General features: G+C 44.1%; 1 protein-coding gene across 2 annotated transcripts; it reads right to left on the bottom strand.

The window, feature by feature from the left end:
* Positions 1 to 1,204: 1,204 nt before the first annotated feature.
* HYAL4 (hyaluronidase 4) lies at positions 1,205 to 26,487 on the bottom strand. Of its 2 annotated transcripts, XM_040411851.1 has the most exons (5): positions 26,388 to 26,487; positions 18,489 to 18,588; positions 8,130 to 9,095; positions 1,907 to 1,996; positions 1,205 to 1,815 (listed from the first exon to the last, which is right to left on the bottom strand). In XM_040411851.1, exons 3-5 carry the CDS (start codon positions 9,060 to 9,062, stop codon positions 1,384 to 1,386), a joined length of 1,455 nt encoding a protein of 484 aa, XP_040267785.1. In that variant the 5' UTR covers positions 9,063 to 9,095; positions 18,489 to 18,588; positions 26,388 to 26,487; the 3' UTR covers positions 1,205 to 1,383. The 2 variants fall into 2 exon arrangements, with proteins under 2 accessions (XP_040267785.1, XP_040267778.1); XM_040411844.1 differs by lacking the exon at positions 18,489 to 18,588.
* Positions 26,488 to 27,987: the final 1,500 nt, after the last annotated feature.

Raw genomic sequence — 27,987 nt, 5'->3', positions numbered from 1 at the left:
TGATGCCTCACACAAAAGAGCTCTCAGAATACCTACGATTAAGAATTTTTGACTTGCATAAAGCTGAAAAGGGTTAGAAAATGATCTCCAAAAGCCTTGCTGTTCATCAGTCCACAGTATAACAAATTGTCTATAAATGGAGAAAGTTCAGCACTGCTGCTACTATCCCTAAGAGTGGCCGTCCTGTAAAGATGACTGCAAGAGCACAGCGCAAACTGCTCAATGAGGTGAAGAAGAATCATAGAGTGTCAGCTAAAGACTTACAAAAGTCTCTGGCATATGTTAACATCCCTGTTAGCGAATCTACGATACGTAAAACACTAAACAAGAATGGATTTCATGGGAGGATACCATAGAGGAAGCCACTGCTGTCCAAAAAAAATATTGCTGCGCGTTTACAGTTTGCACAAGAGCACCTGGATGTTCCACAGCAGTACTGGCAAAATATTCTGTGGACAGATGAAACCAAAGTTGAGTTGCTTGGAAAAAACACACAACATTATGTGTGGAGAAAAAGAGGCACAGCACACCAACATCAAAACCTCATCCCAACTGTGAAGTATGGTGGTGGGGGCATCATGCTTTGGGGCTGCTTTGCTGCGTCAGGGCCTGGATGGATTGCTATCATCGAAGGAAAAATGAATTCCCAAGTTTATCAAGACATTTTGCAGGAGAACTTAATGCCATCTGTCCACCAGCTAAAGCTCAACAGAAGATGGGTGTTGCAACAGGACAATTAACCAAAGCATAGAAGTAAATCAACAACAGATTGGCTTAAACAGAAGAAAATACGCCTTCTGGAGTGGCCCAGTCAGAGTCCTGACCTCAACCCGATTGAGATGCTATGGCATGACCTCAAGAAAGAGATTCACACCAGACATCCAAAGAATATTGCTGAACTGAAACAATTCTGTAAAGAGGAATGGTCAAGAATTACTCCTGACGGTTGTGCACGTCTGATCTGCAACTACAGGAAACGTTTGGTTGAAGTTATTGCTGCCAAAGGAGGTTCAACCAGTTATTAAATCCAAGGGTTCACATACTTTTTCCACCTGCACTGTGAATGTTTACATGGTATGTTCAATAAAAACATGGTAACATTTAATTCTTTGTGTGTTATTAGTTTAATCAGACTGTAATTGTCTATTGTTGTGACTTAGATGAAGATCAGATCACATTTTATGACCAATTTGTGCAGAAATCCATATCATTCCAAAGGGTTCACATACTTTTTCTTGCAACTGTATATGGTATTTTTTTCATTGTGGATGATGATTCTCTTTTAAAAACGGTTTACTTGCCCCAGTTTCTCGACATACACACAGTCCTGTAGGATACTATCAGGACATTGCATTTTATGTGAATGTTAGAGCATTCAATAAATTAATTGTAAAAATTGAGGAAAATAATAATTTGGAGAAGAGTATAGAACAAATAGCTGAAAGAATGAAACAATAAGTCTGATCCATCATAGGAGATTTCAGTTTTCCAATGTAGATCCTCAAGTTGTGGGAATTCACAAAACATTCCTGTCCAGCCTTCAAAGCACTGGCACGCAAACTTCTGCTTCATGTAGTGGACATCTTCCTTCCCGTGGTAGCCGCTCACATTATGCCCTTTACCAGACAAATGGGGCTCGATCTTAAAATTCTTTGGATTCAAGTGCAAGTAAGCTGCCGAGTCTTGATGCTTCCTTAGACATCTTCCATTATTGTTACACAAGACTTTGCTGCAAAGCTTAGCAGCCTTAGTGACATTAACTATGTAATGTCCAAGTTTTCCATCAATAAATTTCTTCACTAAATTGCAGCTGTCCTGGAAAACCAAAGAAGATAGCACATATTGTAAAATTAGAAACTCTCTTTGGTGAATTTTTATGATTTTGTTTTCTGATTAATAATCTTACCGGTGTACTGGAATAGTCGCTGCCTCCCCACAGTACAACTCCTGCTGCACCCATTGCAGCACTTTCTCCAATTGTATGTACTAGGTCAATCTAAAATGACCAAAATGTGACATTTTAAAAATGACAGATTTTTATTATGATCTAAAAGGGGTATTCCCATCTTAGACAATGGGGGCATATTGCTAGGTGGGACCCGCACCTATATCGAGAACGGAGTGGGGAGCGCTGTGGCTGGAGGACCCCAGATTTCCTGGGGTCTGTCCACCACCAAGCGCTAATCCCCGCCTCTCCCATATTAGTGAATGGGAGCGTACAGCGCATGCACGGCCCATGCTCCCATTAATTTCTATGGGGCAGGCGGCAATAGCCGAGCCAGTGCTCGGCTATTTTCGGCGGCCCCATAGAAATGAATGGAGGGCGGCTGCGCATGCGCTGTCCGCTCTCCTTCACTTTCGGGGCTCCATTCTTTATATAGGTGTGAGTCCCAGCGGTGAGACCCGCACCTATAAAACAATGGTGGCATATCCTAGCGATAGGCCCCCATTGTCTGAGAGGAGAAAACCCCTTTAAGGACTGATTCAATGAAATATGTGCACATTGTAATGCATATGTTACTGTATATAAATGTATAACAGAACAGTATCAAATTGGCTGCTGAGGAGGTTATGTTTCCAGTTTCAATTATTCTAATCTAGAAGAGAAATCATTTAAAAGGGAACCTGTCACCATGAAAATGCAGTGTAATCTGCAGGCAGCTTGTTATAGAGCGGAGGAGCTGAGCAGATTAATATATAGTTTTATGGGAAAAGATTTGTTATAACTTTTTAAGTTACTTAAATTCCTGCTCCTTGGACCTTAACCGCTTGCCATCACACTAACGCCAAAAGGAGTCATCTCGTGAGACCCGAGATTTCGCGTGAACGCGCGTTCACAGCAATTCGCAGCTGAGAAGTTGATCTACAGCCTGCCAGCAGCGATCATTCGCTGGCAGGCTGTAGATGCGATTTTTTTAACCCCAAAAAGGTATATTAGACGCTGTTTTGTTAACAGCGTCTGATATACCTGCTACCTGGTCCTCTGGTGGTCCCTTTTGCTTGGATCGACCACCAGAGGACACAGGCAGCTCTGTAAGTAGCACCAATCACCACACTACACCCCCCCGTCACTTATTAACTCCTTATTATCCCCTGATCACCCCATATAGACTCCCTGATCACCCCCCTGTCATTGATCGCCCCCCTGTAAGGCTCCATTCAGACGGCCGTATGTGTTTTGCGGATCAACGCAAAACCAAAACACGGACACCGGCAATGTGCTTTCCGCATTTTGCGGACCCGCACATTGCCAGAACTATATAGAAAATGCCCTTTCTTGTCCGCAATTGCAGACAAGAATAGGACATGTTCTATAGGCTCTACAAAAAACGCAGTGTTCGCCCGATCAGGCCTGATCTTGTGCGCACACTTGCGTTCAGTCCGCCCCACCGCAGTGACAGAATTATTTTTTTTCTGATCACTGCAAAAACACCGTAAAATCGCTGCGGCGCTATAAAGATCACTTTTGAGGGGCATGGCGAGTTCATAGAAGATTTTTTTTTTTGGCACAAGTTAGCGGAAATAGTTTTTTTTTTTGTTTTTTAGTTTTTTCTTACAAAGTCCCATTTTCCACTAACTTGTGACAAAAAATAAAATCTTACATAAACTCACCATACCCCTCACGGAATCCAAATGCGTAAAAATGCCCTGTGAAATCCTAAAGGTACTCATTGAAATTTGGGCCCCTTTGCGCATCTTGGCTGCAAAAAAGTGTCACACATGTGGTATCGCCGTACTCAGAAGAAGTATGGCAATGTGTTTTGGGGTGTATTTTTACATATACCCATGCTGGGTGAGAGAAATATCTCAGTAAATTGACAACTTTGTATTAAAAAAAAAAATGGAAAAAGTTGTCATTTACAGAGATATTTCTCACACCCAGCATGGGTATATGTAAAAATACACCCCAAAACACATTGCCCTACTTCTCCTGAGTACGGCGATACCACATGTGTGACACTTTTTTGCAGCCAAGATTCGCAAAGGGGCCCAAATTCCAATGGGTACCTTTAGGATTTCACAGGGCATTTTTACGCATTTGGATTCCAAACTACTTCTCACGCTTTAGGGTCCCTAAAGAAAACAGTCTCAGAATGGCTGGGATAAGTAAAAGCATTTTAAAAAGTTATCGCCACATAAAGAGACATGTCAGATTTGCAAAAAATGGCCTGGTCCTTAAGGTGAAAAATGGCAGGGTCCTGAAGGTGTTAAGGCCCACAAGGAGTAAGAACTTTATAAAATGCAATTTATATAAAATATTTTCCCACAAAACTATATATTAAAATCGGCTCCACTCTTCCTGCCTGCAGATCGGACACCATTTTCAATGTGACAGGTTCCCTTTAAAGGGAACCTGTCACCGGGATTTTGTGTATACAGCTGAGGACATGGGTTGCTAGATGGCCGCTAGCACATCCGCAATACCCAGTCCCCCTAGCTATGTGTGCTTTTATTGTGTAAAAAAAACGATTTGATACACATGCAAATTAACCTGAGATGAGTCCTGTCCCTGACTCCTCTCACGTACAGGATTCATCTCAGGTTAATTTGCATATGTATCAAATTGCTTTTTTTTTACACAATAAAAGCACACAGAGCTATGGGGACTGGGTATTGCGAATGTGCTAGCGGCCATCTAGCAACCCATGTCCTCAGCTGTATACACAAAATCCCGGTGACAGGTTCCCTTTAAGCTTTAGGTAGGATTCACACGTCATTTTGATGCATTTTCTGTTGTGTAAACATTGTTACAGCTTTTTCAGCAAAGCCAGGAGATGATGCAGAAACAGAAAAAAAAACTAGAAAGACTGGCACTTCTTATGTGATATAATGTAATACCGTTTGAACATGTTGGTTTGTATTATTTTTTCTTAATAAATTGTCAAGGTGATGCAGGTGTAGACTGGCCATAGACCTTACAGGGAAACTTCCCAGGGGGCCGCCTGAGCCCTCCTCATGGCCGCCAGCTGTGACAAGTAGTGTTGAGCAAATCGAAGTTCACAAAGTGGACTTCGATCCGAATTTCAGGGAAAATTCAATTCACCGCAAAGCCAGATTTCCTCATGCTTTGTGGCAACAAATCAATTTTTCCTAGAATGGTAGTAAAAAATAAAAATTAATACTCCTCTGATCCATTTGGGTGCGAAGAGTCCACTGCGGCCATCTTGATTTAAGTTCTTCTCAAAATATTGTGTACTGTGACGTATGACGTCACCACGCCTGCCAGCATGATGACATAATCATGCTCTGCCCGAGATTTCATGCTGCATTTTGAATCAAGATGGCCACGCCTGACTCTTCGCAAACAAATGGATAAGGATCAGCTATGAACGCGGCATCTGAGGGGTTCAATGACAGGGGGTGGCACCAACACCATTCCCTGTCATTCTGCCCGCTACTCACAAGAAATGCAATTCTTTGATGAAATTCGACAAAACAGCCGAATCTAAGTTTTGAGAACTTCGCTTATCTCTAATGGCAAGTAATGATCTGATACTCCCCACCTGACTCCTGAATTCAACTGTATTGCCATCGTGAGGCAACTGAAGTAGGAGGACAAAACATGGCAGCTGGGGTTGGTCATCACAGAAGGACAGTTTTTGGGGAGGTATTTTGTGCTGCTGGGGCAGTATTTTATGATGCGCTGTAGTAGTTGGCTATGCTGGGGTGATATAATGTGCCACAATATGGTATTGTTGGCCCCCTCTACTTGTGTTGGACCTCCTTTAGTCAATTTGGACCCAATTGCAAAATGGGTCCACTTTTATTTTTTTTTCCAGGGCCACTTCATGTTCCCAATCCACCCCTGAGGTAATGTGTGAAAATGTTGTCACTAAGGTAAAATGGAAAACTAAATATAGAATACAAAATTAGAACATATCTGCCTTAATATCATCCACTTTTATCCTATTTGTTTCATATTTTGTCATATGCTATTTGTAATCCCAAAACACATATACACATCAGATTCCAGATTCCACCTTTATTTTTCAGAGCTCCTTTGGAAAATAAAAAGTTGCTATGGGCATCTAAGCCACTTTTCCCTTGTACCTTTTTTTGGGAAATCTCCCCAATAATTTCTATTCACAGACCAGGGGTGGACATATAGCCTGTATGCAGCTGCACAGAGGTCCAGAAGAGAGAGGGTGGCCTTCCCGTCTGTAATATTTGTTAGAAGTAAAACACACCTGAGAATTTAGAAGAGCTCCCTTATAACTATTACAGCTTGAGTGAAATAACGAGCACAAATGGTTATGACCTCGGAGCTCCCCATTTGAAAATAGTCAGTACATGTATCAGACATTGGGCGACCTCACCCTTCAGATGATACGTCAGTCCCAGAAATTCACACTCTGCTTGCTCGTCTTGGTACTTGTGGCTTCAGTGCTTGTTCTGACACAGAGCACCTCTGGAGTCCCTGTTCAGCCGCTTCTGTGGCTGGACGATTCAACGCTTGCTTCCTTGCTCTCTTCACTATGGATGCTGCACAGGATCAGTCCTCTGGTTCAAATCCACCAGTGTGTTCACTCACTGCGCTCCTCGTGAATTGTGAAGGATAATGCGAAAAGAGGAAGGACAACGAAAAAAAAAAGCAAAGACTGGGTAGATTCTGATGTAAAAAGTGGCTTTCCCGCTTCCTTTATTTTATTTACAGGATGCTTCTCTTCGACAGTAAAACCATGTATAAAACTGTCCATACCCAGCCGGTTTCGCCACAATAGAGCTTCATCAAGAGTATACCAGCATAAGGTTTATAATGTATTAATCAGTGAAGATCTCACCGTTTTCAAGTAGGTAACTCCAAGCTCATTACCATTTGTGCTTCTTATGGTTAGAAGTAATAGAATGAAGGAGGGATGTGACCAGTGGACAAGGTTGCACTAGGTCCCTGAGGAACATACAGCTTTACCTGGATAAGTTTTGGGCTTAGCGTTGTAACTGGGTGGAACTTAATCAGCATGGTTCAGGGCTATAAATCTGTGGGAGTCACCATGTTGGAAGTCAATACTGGGATGGGAGTAGTAGTCATAGCAAGGTGACCTAATGATATGTTTACAGTGGTGATGTGTGTGTACGTGCAGGGTCTGTCTGATGTGTGTTCTGCACTTGTTCAAAGTGCCATGTGCCAAGTCTGATTTGTGTCGTGTATGTATCCAGTGTGTGTCTGACCTGTGTGCTGCACATGTACGCTGTTTGTGGTGTGCTGCGCTTGCCTCACTACAGCAGGAGCCATTTCCCACTACTCTGCTGTAGAAAAATCTGAAAAGATAACCCCCATACATAAGTTAACGAGGTTGTGCAGACAGTATATATTGATGACCTATCCTCAGGATAGGTCATTAATATCTGATCGGCGGGGGTCCGACGCCCAGCACCCCTACGATCAGCTGTTTGAAGAGGAGGTGGCGCTCTATGCGGATGCTACTTCCTCTTCATTACAATACATGTCATCTTCCCTGTATCGGTAGTGTAGTGTAATTACAAGTACTGGCTCCATTCAAGTGAATGAAGCAAACACTTGTAATTATACTGCCCTCCTGAGATGACAGGCAGTGTAATGAAAAGGAAGTAATGCGCTCCCTCTTCAAACAGCTGATCAGCGGGGGTGCTGGGTGTCAGACCACTGCCGATCAGATATTGATGACATATCCTGAGGTCATCAATATATACCGACTGCACAACCCCTTTAAGTGCTGCAGACGGACAAACAGTGGGTACAATATTATCCCCAGTTCACCTTTATAAATTACGTTTGAGTTTTGGGCTCACAGCTATCACACATGATCTCCTCATACACATGACTGTTTAGCTTGGCCAAGCAAGCAATCATCTCTGGCAGTGGCTGATCTCTCCCAAGAACGTAATGATTGGACAGTTACCAAATCTTATCTTCCAACGAAGGAGACTTGGGAGACCCACATACATGTTAGATGGTCCCGAATCAGCAGGGTTAGCCAACTTACATCTCTTGTGTATGGCAAGCTTTCTAGCAGACATATACACAGAGAGCTTTGAATACTGTTCATTATCCATCCTCTCAGATCCTTACAGTGAACCTCCAGCAATGATAGGAGGTTGGTAATTTTGATGTGCCTTTTCCACCAAGGTAACAAGAACTACCTACTTACCTGAGATAAAGTATAAAGTGTTAATGAGTAAAAAGGCCTTGCATAGGCATAAATAGGCAGTTCATATGATCTTTTTGACATGGAAGCAACTCGTGCTGCTTCTTTAAGCCTATGATGAACAAATTTTTGGGCATTTGAGCTGGACTGAAGAACATAGTCTAAATAGATGGAAGGGAATAGTGCATTGCTATATTCCCACATCCAGTACAGGTAGTCATTACGCTTTATTTCAATAGTTGGACATTGTCCTGTGTATGAATGAGGATTCTGCTTATAATCATAATTGTAGCAATCAGGAAAGAGGTAGTAGCCCCAATGGCCTTCTGGTCTAATCTTCCGAGCTAGGAGGACAGAGTCTCCCATAAAACTCCGTGCAGCAGAGTCAAATTCTTCCTTGGCCTGTTTTCTGAGCAAGTGCATAGGCCAGTCTGGATGGCGATCCTTTACCAACTTTATAGATTTTTCCCTGTAGAGGTCTTTGCTTCCCCAGTTTCTGTCCCACTGTGGTCTCCAGTTCTCCCAGTCAATAACTCCAAGGCCTTGGAAATCTTTATCTGGTATACGGTTAATAATATCTTGTGCAGCCTTACTAATGTGTTCCTCTAAGCTTCTATTTTGTGGCACACCACCATGTACAGACTCCCCATTGTCAGTAACATAGGGGTAATATCCTAGGTGGGTGTGATAAAATATTGTTACGTTTTGCCCACTCAAGGTTTCATTACGGTTTGCAACTATATCGAAGACACTGAGATCCAAGTCAATTTCATACCGGCGTCTACATTGCTGTGTAGGGGCGTTCCAAATTGCAATAAAAGGTCTGTTCTCCAAAAGAGGCGATTTTGCTTGCCTATTCCTCTCGCCATTGATAATGTTCAAATGGATTGCTGCAGAAAACCATATTAGGCACAGGAGGCTTCTGGACTTCAACATTATCAAACACTTGGATGTCACTTGTAATATTACCTTAAAATAGAAGGAAACACAAGGAAATTATTTTAATTAATCTGAAGACATTGAAAGGGTATTACATGTGTAGAGTAGCTGGGTACACTGGCGTAACTATAGAGGTCGCAGTTACGACGGGACACCTAAGCCAGGGGGGCCCAGAGGTACTGGAAGCACTCACTAGTCTGCAGGAGGAGGGGGAGAGAAGCCTGAACCTGCAGGAGGTCAGGTGAATGCAGCGGGGGCCCCGAGAAGAGAAAAAATAAAAATAAAAAAACAGGACAGGGAGAATGGCGGCAGGAGAGGTAAGTAAAAGTTACTTTATTATTTTACGGTCTGATCTGGAGGTCTGATTGGGGGTCTGGAGGTCTGATATGCGGGTCCTGAGGTCTGATATTGGGTAAGGGTCTTACATGGAGGCCTAATAGGGGTCTGATCTAAGGTCTAAAATTGGGGTCTTCTATGGGGTCTGACAAAGGTCTAAAGGGGGTTTGGTCTGAGATGGGAGGATCTCATTTAGGGTTTTATATGGGAGTCTGATATGAAAGGAAGGGGGGGATTTTTCGTACTAGCGCACAATATAAAAGGGATTTTTTTTGTACTGATGCATTATCTGTGTGGTACCAGTATTTTCAGGGGGACTGTTTCTGCAGGAAAGTATTGGGGAACACAGTGGACACAGTATTGGGGGTTGCAGGATGGGGTGTTGAGAAGGTGAAAGGATGATGGAAAAGTAGGAAAATAAGATGTCTGTTTGTTAAAATCTGCAGAGACGAGGCTTGGCTGAAAGAAGTCACCATGGTGGTCTGGTCTAACAGGAGAAGAAAAGGAAAGAGAATATCTACATCAGAGAAGAGAAGTCACTGGATGCAAGAGGTATGTGGTGCTGTATTAACCTGTGTGTCTTTAAAAAGGTGTGTTTTTTTTTTTGTACGAGCGCTGCCTTCTCTGCTCCGTTTACCTGCTCATCACTGCAAATTCTACGGCGAGCAGGTGAACAGAACAGAGAAAGCAGCTCTCATACGAGCGATGCCCTCTCTTCAAACAGCTGATCGTTGGGGGATGCCGGAAGACCCCGGCCGATCTGATATTGATGACCTATTCTGAGGATAGGTCATCAGTAGTAAAAAGAGCACAACCCCTTTAACAGTAGGACTGGAGGGAAGGGGTTAGGTTGAAATTTTGGCATGGGGGGGGGCATTTCAATATTTGCCTCGGGCAGCGGAAAAGCTAGGTGCACCAATGCAGAGTGAAGGGGGAGCCCCCAAGCTGAACTCTTTCACCAGAGCCAATGAGCCTTTAGCTATGCCCCTGGCTGGGTACATATTGTTAAGTGTAAGTGCAGATAGGGTCAGGACATGGGGAAAATGGAGGATAAGGATTATATTTTATGGATTTGAGAAATCTCCATTCTGTATCGTGTGGTGGTAATGGCGCATTAGACAATGGCATTCTGGTTAGGGCATCCGCTTTATGAAAGATGCATGATAAATATGTGCCTACACTTGGAGAAGTAAGCTCTGATTTTTTGTTATTTCTTATATTTTATTACTTTTCTTTGTATAGGAAGAAGTAAAGTGTTTCCTTCTGAATCCAGGAAGCTGATGCTTACATGCAACACCATTTTAATGATAAAGCCATCATTATTTAAAGGGTTGTCTTAAATCAGTAAATGGCATTTATTATGTAGGGAAAGTTAATACAAGGCACTCACTAATGTATTGTGATTGTCCATATTGCTTCCTTTGCTGGCTTGATTCATTTTTTTTAAAATCGCATTATATCGCCTGAGTATGGCAAAATTGTTGTTTATACTGTGGCCACTGCGTCCGGGGCACTGGGCAAAATATCCTGTGCCCAAGATCCAGATGTTTTGGCCTAACAATGCCCCTGGAGTGGTCCACTCTGGCACCAGCCCATCCGGCATTTGCCAGATGGCCAGTCCAGCCCTGTCTACAGTTATTGCATATAATATCATAATGATTAAATGGTTAGGGCACCAGCAGTGACACCTTATATGTGATGTGCTGTTCCAAATGTTTTCTCCTGTAAATAAAGTAAAATCACGGGATTACTGTAGGTCTTTTATACAGTGTCCCAGATTTACTGATCCTATAGATTGTGTAATCTTAGACCAGCTGTCCGGCTGCATCAGATTTATCACAGTGGCTTAGGCTCAGTGGCGTAATTAGAAATGACCGGGCCCCACAGCAAATTTTTGAAAGGGCCCCCCACCACCAGTAACTTCTTTGCAACTCCTAACTCCTGTGCAACCCCGCTCCTGTGGCTAGTCAAGATCACACTTTCAGACGAGGCCCAGCAGACGCTCTGTCCGTCTTCTACAGTGTCACTGTATAATACTGTAGAGGGGGCCCTTACAATAAAATCTTTGTCCTCCTCCTAAGTGGGCCCCTTCTGAGTTTGGGCCCCAAAGCAGCCGCTTCCCCTGCTTCTCTTATAGCTACACCCCTGCTTAGGCTGGAATCGCTGGATGATAGATCTAGTGCAGGGATAGACACTTTTCTCTGACCCTATACCAACTACTGGTCGGCTTCCTTTCGGACAAAAAAATTTTGTGTCAGAATTCTGGCACAATTTAAGGAGCAAAACGGTACATCTTAGGCCCTGCCCGTTTCTAATAAACTCCAACCCCTTTCGATCAAGACAGAAAAACATGTAGAAACCCTAGTTTCCCAAAATTGCATCAATTTGTGCCACTTTTTAGACAGATTTTAGGCACAGACACATTCCATTAGTAAATCTGGGCCAAGGTTGCTTGTCTCCACGATTCCTGGTATACAGCAGGTGCTGCCACGGGTAGTAACTTTATGTCTCATGATCTATTCTTAGATATTGTGTAAGGTGTGGAGCAGTTGATACTGTTAGTGTTAATACCATCGTGCCAAAATGGAATGAAAGGCTGAAAAAAAAATCATGGATTTCTCCCAGGTTACTGCACCCGTGAACTGCAACATTTTCTTTGTGTATTTAGGATTTTTGCATGTTTTTAGATGAGTTTGATATTTATCCTTTTGGCATACGTCTGGTGGTACTGCAAGGTGTACTGTACTGAACGCATAATATACTACGCATTTCATTACCAAGGGAACCTGGAACAAAAACATATCAGTGAATATGCCAAACAGTATAAAAACTAAGTGTGAACAGAGCCTTATATGACTGACCATGGTAAAATGGTAAAGAAAAGGTAAAACCTAGAAATAAAAATAAATAAAAAAGCCAGCCATACACAGAGCAAAAGTTTTCTCAGGAGGCCATAAGAGAGAATGTACTATATTTTAGACAGGTTGTAGAAACCAGCCCCACAAATCTTGCACATAAGAGATGGAACTAGTCATGTGATTCCCCCTCTGCCAGGTGACCCTAGAGAGCTGGAAGGGCTTCTAAAAGAGGTTTTCCAGGCTCCTGATATTGATGACCTATCCTCAGTCTACGTCATTAATATCCGATCAATGAGGACCTGACACCTCGCATCCCTACTGATCAGCTTTTCCCTGTGGTCTCCAATGCAGGAACTAGCTCTTGAATGGAGCAAGAAGCATAGCTCTGTTCAAAGTATAGTGGCCAAGTTGGGTTACTGCAAGTTAAAGGAGTTGTGTCACTTCAGCAAATGGCATCTATCATGTAGACAAAGTTAATACAAGGCACTTGCTAGTGTATTGCGATTGTCCATATTGCTTCCTTTGCTGGCTGGAATCATTTTTCCATCGCATTATACCCCGCTCGTTTCCATGGTTACGACCACCTTGCAATCTGTCAGTGGTGGCCATGCTTGCACACTATGGTCACTGGGCTTAGAGTGTCATCAGTAGGTTGATACAGAGAGACTGGAAGAGTCACAGAGAAACATAGAAATGGACGTCCTTTAGCCACATCCCACACTGATGACCGCTTCATTGTGAACAATGCCCTGCAGAACCAGATAAGGAATGCCACACAACTCCATGCACATTTAAGGGAGGGGAGAGGCACCCAAGTGTCACATCAGACCATTCAAAACCATTTACATCAGAGTGGTCTGCATGCTATATAACCTGCAAGGGTACCTGACCACACCACCAGGTAGAGGCATCATCGTCTTGCACGGGCCACGAGCACCCACACTAGACAAGGGACCAGTGGGCCTCAGTGCACCCACACTGGACAAGGGACCAGTGGGCCTCAGTCGATTCACGCTGAACAGAAATGATGGCCACCAACAATGTTGGAGACGTCAAGGAGAGCGATATGCATCCACCACTTGTCACCAGATGAGCCTTTGGTGGTGGTGGTGTTACAGTGTGGCCAGGTGTGTCTAGTCAATACAGAACTGCCCTACACTTTGTGACAAGCCCATACTACTTGAATAACTTCATTAATCCAGTCATTGTGCCTCTGCATGAACAACACAGGCCTAATTTTATCTTCATGGACGACAATGCGCCAGCTCATCAAGGTTGCATCATTAGGGAACGGCTGCTGGAGACTGGGGTACCTCAAATTGAGGGGCCTGCACTTTCTCCAGACATGAATCCCATTGAAAACCTATGGGCTCAGCTGAGTCGCTGTGTAGAGACTCGTAACTCTGTATCCCAGAACCTCAATGACCTGAGCGCCACCCTTCAAGAAGAGTGGGATGCCATGCCTCAGCAGACAATAAGTCAGCTTGTGGACAGCATGAGACGTCGTTGTCAAGCTGTAATTAATGTTCATGGCCACATGACAAGTTTTTGAGACATTGACATTTTTTATGGGAGTATACCCACCACTGGTGTTGGCTTTTGTTTCAATAAATTGTTTGATATGAGGAAATCACCATTGCATGCTTCTACTTAAATGCCTGATTTTCATGATATAATATCACTGTAGCAGGAACTTTTTACGTTTTCCATAAGGCCCCTTGCAGACGAGCGAGTGTCATGCTGCGAGTCCACAGTGCAGCTCCCGGCCTGACCTCCCAGCACTGACGGGGTCACATATCATAAATCAATATAATGCTGCTATGTAACCCTTAGGCCTCTTTCACACGGGCGTGTCCGGATTAGGTCCGGATGCGTCCCGCTGCATTGCGGCAAACCCACGCAAGTAGGAACGCAATTGCAGTCAGTTTTGACTGCGATTGCGTTCCGATGTTCAGTTTTTATCGTGTGGGTGCAATGTGTTTTGCACGCGCGTGATAAAAAGCCGACTGTGGTACCCAGACCCAAACTTCTTCACAGAAGTTCAGGTTTGGGTTAGTTGTAGTGTAGATTGTATTATTTCCCCTTATAACATGGTTATAAGGGAAAAATAATAGCATTCTGAATACAGAATGTATAGTACAATAGGGCTGGAGGGCTATTATAATTTAACTCACCTTAATCCACTTGTTCGCGCAGCCGGCATCTCTTCTGTCTTCATCTGTGAGCAATAGGACCTTTGATGACGTCACTGCGTTCATCACATGGTCCATCACATGATCCATCACCATGGTGATGGATCATGTGATGAGCGTAGTGATGTCATCAAAGGTCCTATTGCTCACAGATGAAGACAGAAGAGATGCCGGCTGCGTGAACAAGTGGATTAAGGCGAGTTAAATTTAAATTGAATTTTTTTTTAACCCATCCAGCCATATTTTACTATGCATTCTGTATTCAGAATGCTATTATTTTCCCTTATAACCATGTTATAAGGGGAAATCATAATGATCGGGTCCCGATCGCCACCTAGCAACCGTGCATGAAAAAAAAAAAATAAAAAAAAATCGCACCGCATCCGCACTTGCTTGCGGATGCTTGCGATTTTCACGCAACCCCATTTATTTCTATGGGGCTTGCGTTATGTGAAAAACACACAAAGAGGAGCATGCTGCAATTTTCACGCAACGCACAGGTATGCGTGAAAATCACCGCTCGTGTGCACAGCCCCATAGAAATGAATGGGTCAGGATTCAGTGCGGGTGCAATGCGTTCACCTCACGCATTGCACCCGCGCGGAATACTCGCCCGTGTGAAAGGGGCCTTACAGTTCTGGAATGTATTGGATCACACTGACAGCATTATGTCAGTGTTATCCAATACATTCCAGAACTGTAAGGGTTACATAGCATCATAAATCAGTATAATGCTATGTGACCCCGGCAGTGCTGGGAGTTCAGGTCGGGAGCTGCGCTGTGGACTCGCAGCTTAACAAACACTCGTCTGCAAGGGGGCCTCAATTTCACCCAGAAGCCAAATCCCAAACTTTTTGTGAGTAGTGGTACAGTCAGGTCCATAAATATTGGGACATTGACACAATTCTAACATTTTTGGCTCTATACACCACCACAATGGATTTGAAATAAAATGGACAAGATGTGCTTTAACTGCAGATTGTCAGCTTTAATTTGAGGGTATTTACATCCAAATCAGGTGACCGGTGTAGGAATTACAACAGTTTGCATATGTGCCTCCCACTTGTTAAGGGACCAAAAGTAATAGGACAATTGGCTTCTCGGCTGTTCCATGGCCAGGTGTGTGTTATTCCCTCATTATCCCAATTACAATGAGCGGATAAAAGGTCCAGAGTTCATTTCAAATGTGCTATTTGCATTTGGAATCTGTTGCTGTCAACTCTCAAGATGAGATCCAAAGAGCTGTCACTATCAGTGAAGCAAGCCATCATTAGGCTGAAAAAAATAAACAAACCCATTAGAGAGATAGCAAAAACATTAGGCGTGGCCAAAACAACTGTTTGGAACATTCTTAAAAAGAAAGAACACACCAATGAGCTCAGCAACACCAATGGACCCGGAAGACCACGGAAAACAACTGTGGTGGATGACCGAAGAATTCTTTCCCTGGTGAAGAAAACACCCTTCACAACAGTTGGCCAGATCAAGAACACTCTCCAGGAGGTAGGTGTATGTGTGTCAAAGTCAACAATCAAGAGAAGACTTCACCAGAGTGAATACAGAGGGTTCACCACAAGATGTAGACCATTGCTGAGCCTCAAAAACAGGAAGGCCAGATTAGAGTTTGCCAAACGACAACTAAAAAAGCATTCACAGTTCTGGAACAACATCCTATGGACAGATGAGACCAAGATCAACTTGTACCAGAGTGATGGGAAGAGAAGTGTATGGAGAATGAAAGGAACTGCTCATGATCCTAAGCGTACCACCTCATTAGTGAAGCATGGTGGTGGTAGTGTCATGGCGTGGGCATGTATGGCTGCCAATGGAACTGGTTCTCTTGTATTTATTGATGATGTGACTGCTGACAAAAGCAGCAGGATGAATTCTGAAGTGTTTTGGGCAATATTATCTGCTCATATTCAGCCAAATGCTTCAGAACTCATTGGACGGCGCTTCACAGTGCAGATGGACAATGACCCAAAGCATACTGCAAAACCAACCAAAGAGTTTTTTAAGGGAAAGAAGTGGAATATTATACAATGGCCAAGTCAATCACCTGAGCTGAATCCGATTGAGCATGCATTTCACTTGCTGAAGACAAAACTGAAGGGAAAATGCCCCAAGAACAAGCAGGAACTGAAGACCGTTGCAGTAAAGGCCTGGCAGAGCATCACCAGGGATGAAACCCAGCTTCTGGTGATGTCTATGCGTTCCAGACTTCAGGCTGTAATTGACTGTAAAGGATTTGCAGCCAAGTATTAAAAAGTGAAAGTTTGATTTATGATTATTATGTCCCATTACTTTTGGTCCCTTAACAAGTGGGAGGCACATATCCAAAATGTTGTAATTCCTACACTGTTCACCTGATTTGGATGTAAATACCCTCAAATTAAAGCTGGCAGTCTGCGGTTAAAGCTCATCTTGTTCGTTTCATTTCAAATCCATTGTGATGGTGTATAGAGCCAAAAATGTTAGAATTGTGTCGATGTCCCAATATTTATGGACCTGACTGTATGTCTAGAGGAAGGCTTCAGTCTAGATTCAATTGTGTCCTAATGTACATATATTTCAACAGGAAGAAAACAAACATTACCAAATACAGTTGCTCAACATATGGAATTTAACAGCTAAGAGGGGGTAATAACGTCCAAGAATTTATACGACCTTCTGGATTTAGCCATACTGAACTCATTAGTAATGGTACAGAAGAAACATGAAAATCCATGCATTGAAAAAAAAAACAAAAAAAAAACAAAAAACTGGAATATATATATATATATATATATACATACATACATTTGTGTATGTCACAGTATACACATACAGTAAATACGCTGTTTATTGCTATGCTGTGTGTGCTTGTATACTGCATATTGAGGGTCATTTACTAAGACCAGCTTTTTGCTCCGGTCTCACGAGCAAGTTTTCATTTTTTTTCGCGTGGGTGTTTTGATGCATTTTTCACGCGTGTGATAAAAAAATTTAAGGTTTACAAACATCTCTTGGGCCTCTTTCACACGAGTTTTCCGCACGGGTTCAACGTGTGACGTGAACGCATAGCACCCGCACTGAATCCTGACCTATTCCTTTCAATGGGTCTGTGTACATGAGAATTTTTTTTTCACGCATCAGTTCTGCGGTGCATGAAAAACGCAGCATGTTCTATATTCTGCGTTTTTCACGCAACGCTGGCCCCATAGAAGTGAATGGGGCTGCGTGAAAATCACATTGCATCTGGAGCCAATCCGTCACGCTCATGTGAAAGAGGCCTTAGCAACCATCAGGGAAAAAACGCATTGCATCCGCACTTGCTTGTGGATGCAATGCGTTTTTCACTGAAGCCCCATTCACTTCTATGGGGCCAGGGCTGCGTGAAAAACACAGAATATAGAACATGCTGCGTTTTTCACGCAACGCACAACTGATGTGTAAAAAAAATAATAAACGCTCATCTACACAGACCCATTGAAATGAACGAGTCAGGATTCAGTGCGGGTGCTATGCGTTCACGTCACGCATTGCATCCACACTGAAAACTCATGTGAAAGGGACCTTAGAGTTCCCCCTGCGCTGCTGTAAGATTTGGCTAATTTATGGTGAGGCAGACATCTACGGGGCAGCCATGCGTCTGGAGAGAAAAAGCACTCCGTTCTCTGAGTGGACTCGTTTTTTGACAACATTTATTCCTGGAAAAAGATATAAATGTTAGTAAATTTGCCAGGATCAAGGTCCCAGCCCTGGTCTCTGCCACTTCTAAGTAGCAAACATGGTGCTGAAACACCCATGTGACAAAATACTGTTGCATGGCTAATAATAAACATCACAAAAAGGGGTTTGCAACTTTTTAACGTTTTTTGGTAAATTACCTCCTGTGTGCCTACCTGTATATTACACGGTGTCTGTGCCTGTATGCTAAATGTTCTGTGTGCCTGTACATCGCACGGCGTGTGCGTGCCTGTATATCGCATGTTGTGTGTAAGATTGTATTTTGTAACATCCATTCCTCTAAAGAAATGAACGTGCATAGAACTTACCTTCCCTGTCAGTGATGGAGAAGTTGCCCTCTGTAGTAACGCTGGGCTTCTGGTCGGCCTCTTTTTCTCATAAAGGGTGTGTTTAGTTAATGAAATCCAACTGGGGAGGGAAACCAGATGTTTGAAGATCAGGTTTCAAGCATCCTCACACCATAAGTACTTCCTTTGCTGGAAGTGGACTTTGATCTTTGAATCAGTAATTTGATAATGGACCCCACCTACGTTCAAAAACAAGAATGCCCATACACAATGCAGCCTTGGGCTGAAGCATGCCAAGAGCTATGTGGTAAGAATGTGCTTGGTTTTACCACAAAACACGGCTTGTACAGGTGAAACTCACCGGGGGAGATTTATCAAACTGGTGTAAAGTAGAACTGGCTTAGTTGCCCATAGCAACCAATGAGATTCCACCTTTCATTTTTCAGAGCTCTTTTAAAAAATGAAATGAGGAATCTGATTGGTTGCTATGGGACACTAAGCCAGACACTAAGCCAGTTTGATAAATCTCCCCCACTGACATTATGGGGGACATTTATCAAGACTGGTGTTTTACACGCAAATATAAATCTCTTCGGTTCGGACTGGTACCTCGGAACCAAAGCTGAGTTCGGTTTCAAGTTTTAAAGTGGTTTTCCACTTTAAAAATCAATGACTGAAGCTATTCAACAAAGTCAAGCGTGACTTTGCAAATAATTAACTTTGGCTCATTGGCGCCCATATATTCTAATACTGTACGGAGACAGATCTCCATACAATATTAATGCAAAGTTTTGAACATAACATCTGAAGTTCGCTTTGCTCATCACTAATTATAACCATAGCTTCATATCATCTGGGTGTATATTTAGTGTCCAGGAAATGCACTTTTAGGCCTCCTGCACACAAACGTGTGCTTCCCGTTGCCGTATTGCGGACCACGTTTGCGCCACTTCAATGGGTCCGCAAATCCAGAGATGCGTAATGGTGCGGAACGGAAGCACAGAACTGAACCCTAAGGGAGCACTACAGAGTGCCTCCGTGGGGTTTCGTCCTGTACTTCCGTTCCGCAAAATGATAGAACATGTCCTATCTTTTTTTGCGGAACGGCCGGATCGTGGACCCATTAAAGTAAATGGGTCCGCGATCCGCTGCGGTTGCCCCACGGAGGGTGTTCGTGCATTGTGGCCCTCATTTTGCGGACCGCAGCACAACCACAGGGCGCACACGTTCGTGTGCAGGAGGCCTTAGGCTAGGTCTACACAACGACATTTGTCGCACAATTTTTTTAATAATGGTAGTCTATGTTGTCGCACTGCGACATGCAAGATGCTGCGACACAACAGTCGCAAAAAACACATTCAGGATGGATTTTTCTGCGACAGTCGCAGCATGTCGCATGCCACAGTGCGACACCATAGACTACCATTATAAAAATAGTTGTACGACATGTTGCAGTGTAGTTGTGCCCTATGTGTCGCGCGACTTATTGTTGTCGTGTAGACCTAGCCTTAGGCTGGGGCTACACAACGACATTTTGTCGCACCAATGTCGTGCGACAATTTTTATAATGATAGTCTATGGTGTCGCACTGCGACATGCTGCGACGCGACAGTCGCAAAAAATCCATTCGAAATAGATTTTTCTGTCATGTGCAGCATGTCGCAGTGCGAACACCATAGATTATCATTCTAAAAATTGTCGCACGACAAATGTTGCAGTTTAGTTGCGACTTATTGTCGCGCAGCCCTAGCCTTATTCCTATGGAGAACGTCTGGCTTTCCCTATCAAAGTACCCAAGCCCGCCAGCCTTCCCTCCCCTAACCTCCCAAGGCTTCCTACCCTCTCCCTGATGCAGGGGACAGGGGTTGCCAAACCATGATGATAATGTTATCGGGGCATCTGTGTCTGTCACTGTTATGAGATTTTGAGGCTGGTACTGGTATGAGAAAGCGTGGGAACTGAGGGGGGCTCTATTATGATGGCAATATTATGGGGATTCTCAGGATGACTTTGTTATGAGGGGTCTGAGGAACCCCCCCACCTTTAAAAAAAAAAAAAGTCCCTTCTCCTTCATTTGTAAATGTCCTGGTATAGATAAACTTTTTTGTATCAAACTTACATATCGATTTATTGATATATTCACAGGCTCCATTACTTTTTGATCGTTAGATCATGTGCCCCCCGATGAGACTCATTGGATCCCCCAGCATTTGTCATGTGGACGGGAAGGCAGTTTCTATATTTATTCCTATTAGACCACACTAAGGTCCCTTTCACACGAGCGAGTTTTCCACGAGGGTGCAATGCGTGACGTGAACGCATAGCACCCGCACTGAATCCTGACCCATTCATTTCAATGGTTCTGTGTACATGAGCGTTTTTTTTTTCACGCATCAGTTCTGCGTTGCGTGAAAAACGCAGCATGTTCTATAGTCTGAGTTTTTCACTCAGCCCTGACCCCATAGAAGTGAATGGGTCTTCAGTGAAAAAACGCATTGCATCCGGAAGCAAGTGTGGATGCAATACGTTTTTCACTGATGGTTGCTAGGAGATGTTGTTTGTAAACCTTCAGTTTTTTTATCACGCGCTTGAAAAACACATCAAAACGCATTGCACCCACGCGGAAAGAACTGAACAACTGAACGCAATCGCAGACAAAACGGACAACTTACTTGCAAAATGGTGCGAGTTTCCCTGAACGCATCCGGACCTAATCCGTCACGCTCGTGTGAAAGGGGCCTAAGGGCAGCAGCGTGATTGACAGCCAAGCCCCGCACTGAACAGCAGAGACAAGGTACAATAACATGACTAATAATGCTCCGTGCCTCTCGGTGACCTTCTTACTACAAAATGACAGTGAGATAAAGTTGTCACCCTGATTTCGTAGTAAAAAGGTCAGAGAGAGGCACGGAGCATTATCAGTCATGTTATTGTACCTTGTCTCTGCTGTTCAGTGCGGGGCTTGGCTGCCATTCACGCTGCAGGTGACACGCACGGCATCCGCTCGTGTGAAACAGCCCTAAGGCTTTTCTAGGAATAAGGCTACGTCTACACGACGACATTTGTCGCGCGACAGATAGGGCACAGCTACACTGCAACATTTGTAGCGCAACATTTTGTTGCACTAATATCGCGCGACACCTTTTATAATGGCAGTCTATGGTGTTGCACTGCAACATGAAGCGACTGCGACGCAACAGTCGCAGAAAAATCCATCTCGAATGGATTTTCCGGCGACTGTTGCGTCGCAGTCGCAGCATGTTGCATGTTGCAGTGCAACACCATAGACTGCCATTATAAAAATTGTCGCGTGACATTAGTGCAACAAAATGTCGCGCGACAAATGTCGTCGTGTAGACGTAGCCTTAATAGAGAAACAGATTTTTCTGTCCACATGGCAGACGTTTTGGGATCCAGTGAGTGTGATCGTGATAGTGGTTGGGGTCACATGATCTACCATAAATACATAATAAAGGCTGAAAATACACGAATGAATCTAGGGGACAAAAAGATTGCTGTGGGAGTGCCTTTTTAATATGAAGCTGCAGCTCACCTTCATTCTAGTTTTTTAGGCCTCACGGAAACGGCCATGTGGATATTTTGATCCGCATAGGCACATTTAGGACCCTTTCAAACGAGCGAGTATTCGGCGCGGGTGCAATGCGTGATGCGAATGCATTGCGCCCGCACTGAATCCGGACCCATTCATTTCAATCGGTCTGTGTACATGAGCGTTGTTTTTCATGCATCATTTGTGCGCTGCATGAAAATCGCAGCATGTTCTATATTCTGCGTTTTTACGCAACCCTGGCTCCATAGAAGAGAATTGGGCTGCGTGAAAATTGCATCGCATCCGCAAGCAAGTGCGGGTGCGATGCGTTTTTCACGGATAGTTGCTAAGAGATGTTGTTTGTAAACCTTCAGTTTTTTATCACACGCGTGAAAAACGCATCAATGTGCATTTTACCCGTGCGATAAAAACAACGCAATCGCAGGCAAAACTGAATGAACTTGCTTGCAAAATCACGCATTTTTAACTGAATGTATCCGGACCTAATCCGTATCTCTTGTCTGCAAGGGGCCTAAGGCACCCATGTGCCTGGCAGAAGAACTACACCAGCATGTACGCCTGTTTCCAACCGACACGCTCCCGCTCCCGCTCCACCCAGCTGTCGAAAACTTGACACTGGCTGGACAAAAAGGGGACTTGGATCTATTTTTATGACTAAAATAGTAAAAAGTCCCTTGATAAATAACCCCTAATTTCTAAGTACTGTCACACTGTGTATGGGAAAGCACTAGAGGGGGTGACTGCTGAGATGCATGAGGTAAAAAAAAAAAATCCAGAAAGCAGGTTTAGGCCTATTGCACACGGACGTTTTTTTTTCCCGTTTACTGGCCGTTTTTTGCGTTCCGTATACGGTCCGTATACGGAACCATTCATTTCAATGGTTCCGCAAAAAACGGAATGTACTCCGTATGCATTCCGTTTCCGTATTTCCGTTTTTCCGTTCCGTTTTAACATAGAACATGTCCTATTATTGACCGCAAATCACAGTCCGTGGCTCCATTCAAGTCAATGGGTCCGCAAAAAAACGGAACACATACGGAAATGCATCCGTATGTCTTCCGTTTCCGTTCCGTTTTTTGCTGAACCATCTATTGAAAATGTTATGCCCAGCCCAATTTTATCTATGTAATTACTGTATACTGTATATGCCATACGGAAAAACGGAACGGAAAAACGGAACAGAAACGGAAACACAACGGAAACAAAAAACGGAACAACGGATCCGTGAAAAACAGATTGCAAAACACTGAAAAAGCCATACGGTCGTGTGCAATAGGCCTTACTTTAACAATGGTAGATTGCTGAGGCTGTCTTTTTGAAAGTCATGTTTGGTCTGGATTTTTTCAGAATGGTGGGCAGGTTGGTATGTGGACCTGCCATTCCACCTAACTCCAGTACTACTTTCTCCCCTTGCCCAAGGGAATCCCAGGTGAGCTACTGGGTTCATTACTGGGGAATAAATACAAGCAAAAATGCTTCTAAAGCCTCGACCGTTGTTGTGTTCCGTTCCGCAAAATGGGGTTCCGTTGTTCCGTTTCCGTTTTTTTTTCCGTGTGTCTTCCTTTATTTTTGGAGGATCACCAGACATGAAGGAAAGTAAAAAAAAATCTAAGACCGGTTTGCCATGCAAATGATAGGAAAAAAACGGACGCGGATGACAATCTTGTGTGCCTCCGTGTTTTTTAGCGGTCCCATTGACTTGAATGGGTCCGCGAACCGTTTTCCGCGAAAATAATAGGACAGGTTATATTTTTTTGACGGACTGGAACCACGGATCACGGACGCGGATGACAAACGGTGCATTAGCCGAGTTTTCAACGGACCCACTGAAAGTCAATGGGTCCGCAGAAAATCACGAAAAACGGCACAACGGACACGGAATAAAACAACGGTCGTGTGCATGAGGCCCCGAGTCAGAGAGCATGGGAAGCTAGATGTCCTGATGGCTGTGTGAGCCTGATCTCCTTTTATCCAATGCTGAGTAAAGCCTCATTCACACATCAGTGTTTTGGTCAGTGATTTCCATCAGTGACTGTGAGCCAAAATCAGCAGTGGAGCCTCCACAGACATAAGGTATAAGGGAAATATCTGTACCTGTTCTATGTTTAGAGGCGCACCTGGTTTTGGCATACAATCACTGATGGAAATCACTGACCAAACACTGACGTGTGAATGAGGCATAAGGTGATGAAAACCTTGTTAAGGCTTAAAACGGATGTGTGATTGATGGACGTTTTTTAATGGCCATCACACCTCTGTTTCAAGCACAATAGTAGTCTATGGGGTTATTCACAAGGCGTTTTTTTTACAGCGAATGAATAAAAGATGTGAAAAAATAGACCATGTTCTATCTGTTCCATTTTTAATGACTAACAGCCCCCACACAATTGAAGGGGGACATTTTTATCGTTCCTTTCTCAGAAAGGCATCATTGATAAAAACATCCATTAAAAATGTACAGGTTATCCATTTGTTTAACAAAAGTGTTGTGTTGTGAATTTTTGCCATTTTGTGTAAATTTTTATGTGGATCCATACAAATAACGGTTTAATATGTGTAGATGGAAAACGCTATTTTGGACTTTTTAACTTGCGGTCTTCAGTGAAGTCTGTCATTGCTGACCCCATCACATATACATGGGTGTGATACCACTGTGCCACGTGACCAACCTTTTCTAAGGGCGTTGTCTAAGTGAACCCCTCGTTCTTCACAGTACCCCTGATGGTGGAGATAGAATTTCCTGGGGGGACATCAGGTCGCTACCTCTTGAGGAGGACTGGCATACGAAGCAGCTGGTCCAGACAGACCAGGAGGTACCGGAGGTACAGACGTAGTGAGCAGACCAAGTCGTAACCAGGAGCGAAGTCAAACAAACAATGGGTGAGGGCAGTTGGCAAAGGTACAGGTCAGGCAATCCAGGTCATGAACAGGAGACTCGAGATGGCGCAGGTAAGGATCAAACAGGTAGCGGAGTCCAGAAACACAAGCAGGGGTCAAGTATACAAGAACACCAGCACAGACAACAGCAACCTTTGCAGGACACAAGGATCTCTGATGCTCAGGTACCTGGGAATACTGCTGGACCACTTATATATGTGCAAGAGGGCTAGGATTGGTAATCAGTCAATCCATAAATCACAGGAAGTGACGCGCATTGTCCCTTAGGCCTCTTGCACACGAATGTGTGCTGCGGACCGTAAATTGCGGTCCGCAATGCACGGGCACCAACCATGGGCCAGCCACATGCGGATCGCAGACCCATTTACTTGAATGGGGTCCGCGAACCGTCCGTTCCGCAAAAAGATAGGACAAGGTCTATCTTTTTGCGGAACGGAAGCACGAAAGCACTCCGTAGTCCTCCCGTTCTGCACCGCATCTCCAGATTTGCGGTCCCATTTAAGTGCCCCTGCCTTCCCTATTGCTTTATACCCACTGCTGAACTAGTGCTGTGTATCAGATCAGATCTCTCCCTTGCTCCTCACTGTGCCACTGCCACTAATGAGAAGAGAGGGGAGGAGGAGGGGAGGGACTGTGGCCACTGCGCCACCAATGACGATAATTGGCTCCTGTGCAGTAATCCCGCGCGCTGTGTTTATTTACATCACATGAAACATGGTGTCAGAAGTATCTGGATCTGCGCTGCTTCTGCACATTTGCCGCTGAGAGCCTGCCAGCCTTGCAGCGTGATGGTGTCTCCTGTCTCCTGTCCGTGGATTTGAGCATTTGACGCAAGCAATAGCAGCATCATGGCGGCTAACGGCATTCCGCTGCCTGAGCCAATGAGGGTAAGCGGCAACGTTTGTTATAACTGGGACACCTTCAAAACTGAGTTTGATGACTATTGCCTCGCCACAGGGTTAAAGGCAGCCACTCTGAGGAGGGTGATGGGCAGAGAATGCCTCCATGTTTACTCGCATAATCTAAACCTTACAGAGGAGCAAAAGAATGACACCAAAGCCATCCTGGATGCATTAGAAACATTCTCCAGGACTTCTAAAAATGTCATATATGAAAGATATATATTTGGCTGCTGCAAGCAAGAAGACGGTGAATCGATAGACAAGTTTGTCACACGGCTAAGAGAAAAATCTGCAAGCTGTGAGTATGGCTTTTTGAAAGATGAACTTACTCGTGATAAACAGGTTCTGGGTATCATCAATGAAAACACGCCGCCACTTGTAACTTGAAACGCAATTTAGATTTGCAAACAGCGCTTGAGATATGTCACACCGCAGAACGTACTGACAAGCATATGAAAGCTATGGAGCAGGATAAGACGACTGACAATATCAATATAGCCTCTTCACAGCAGCACAAGTTTCAACACAAGAGTCGCTCACACAACTCACCTGAGCAGCAGCCTGTATCATGCACGTATTGTGGCAGTCTGCATTTCCGTGTGAAAGACAAGTGCCCTGCGTATGGGAAATTCTGTACTGCATGCGGTAAGCCAAATCACTTTGCAAGGGTGTGTCTCTCCCGTGACATGAAAGTAAGGAAGCTACCCACAATTCAGTAATCCCTGATTCTAAGGATGCACAACTGTTTAGCACTGATATGCTTTACTCCTCAGAATGCAGGGCCGGTGCAAGGATTTTTGTCAACACAAGCGAATCTACATTTTGCCCCCCCCCCCCCCCCCATCATTTCACATTTCTGCCCCTCATGATTCATATCCATTTCTTGCCCCCCATCATTTCACATTTCTGCCCCTCATGATTAATATCCATTTCTTGCCCCCCATCATTTCACATTTCTGCCCCTCATGATTCATATCCATTTCTTGCCCCCCCATCATTTCACATTTCTGCCCCTCATGATTCATGTCCATTTCTTGCCCCCCCATCATTTCACATTTCTGCCCCTCATTATTCATGTCCATTTCTTGCCACCCCCCATCATTTCACATTTCTGCCCCTCATGATTCATGTCCATTTCTTGCCCCCCCCCATCATTTCACATTTCTGCCCCTCATGATTCATGTCCATTTCTTGCCCCCCCCCCATCATTTCACATTTCTGCCCCTCATGATTCATGTCCATTTCTTGCCCCCCCTTCCCATCATTTCACATTTCTGCCCCTCATGATTCATGTCCATTTCTTTCCCCCCTGGGGTCACCACTTTTCCCTCTCCCTTGGACAGAGCCTTCCCATTTCCCTCCCTTTGCGTGACGCCGGTCATTACAGTATGACTGTATCCATGTATGTGGAGAGTGCGTGTATGACTTGCATCCATGTATGTGGAGAGTGCGTGTATGACTTGCATCCATGTATGTGGAGAGTGCGTGTATCACTGCATCCATGTATGTGGAGAGTGCATCCATGTATGTGGAGAGTGTGTGTATGACTGCATCCATATATGTGGAGAGTGCGTGTATGACTGCATCCATGTATGTGGAGAGTGCATCCATGTATGTGGAGAGTGCATCCATGTACAGGGAGTGCAGAATTATTAGGCAAATGAGTATTTTGACCACATCATCCTCTTTATGCCTGTTGTCTTACTCCAAGCTGTATAGGCTCGAAAGCCTACTACCAATTAAGCATATTAGGTGATGTGCATCTCTGTAATGAGAAGGGGTGTGGTCTAATGACATCAACACCCTATATTAGGTGTGCATAATTATTAGGCAAAATGGGTCAAAAGAAGGACTTGACAGGCTCAGAAAAGTCAAAAATAGTGAGATATCTTGCAGAGGGATGCAGCACTCTTAAAATTGCAAAGCTTCTGAAGCGGGATCATCGAACAATCAAGCGTTTCATTCAAAATAGTCAACAGGGTCGCAAGAAGCGTGTGGAAAAACCAAGGCGCAAAATAACTGCCCATGAACTGAGAAAAGTCAAGCGTGCAGCTGCCAAGATGCCACTTGCCACCAGTTTGGCCATATTTCAGAGCTGCAACATCACTGGAGTGCCCAAAAGCACAAGGTGTGCAATACTCAGAGACAT

The sequence above is a fragment of the Bufo bufo genome, chromosome 1, assembly GCF_905171765.1.
Source record: "Bufo bufo chromosome 1, aBufBuf1.1, whole genome shotgun sequence".
In the NCBI taxonomy this organism is placed as follows: domain Eukaryota; kingdom Metazoa; phylum Chordata; class Amphibia; order Anura; family Bufonidae; genus Bufo; species Bufo bufo.
The sequence above is the reverse complement of the archived record's forward strand: the minus strand, read 5'-3'. Positions and strand labels throughout refer to the sequence as shown.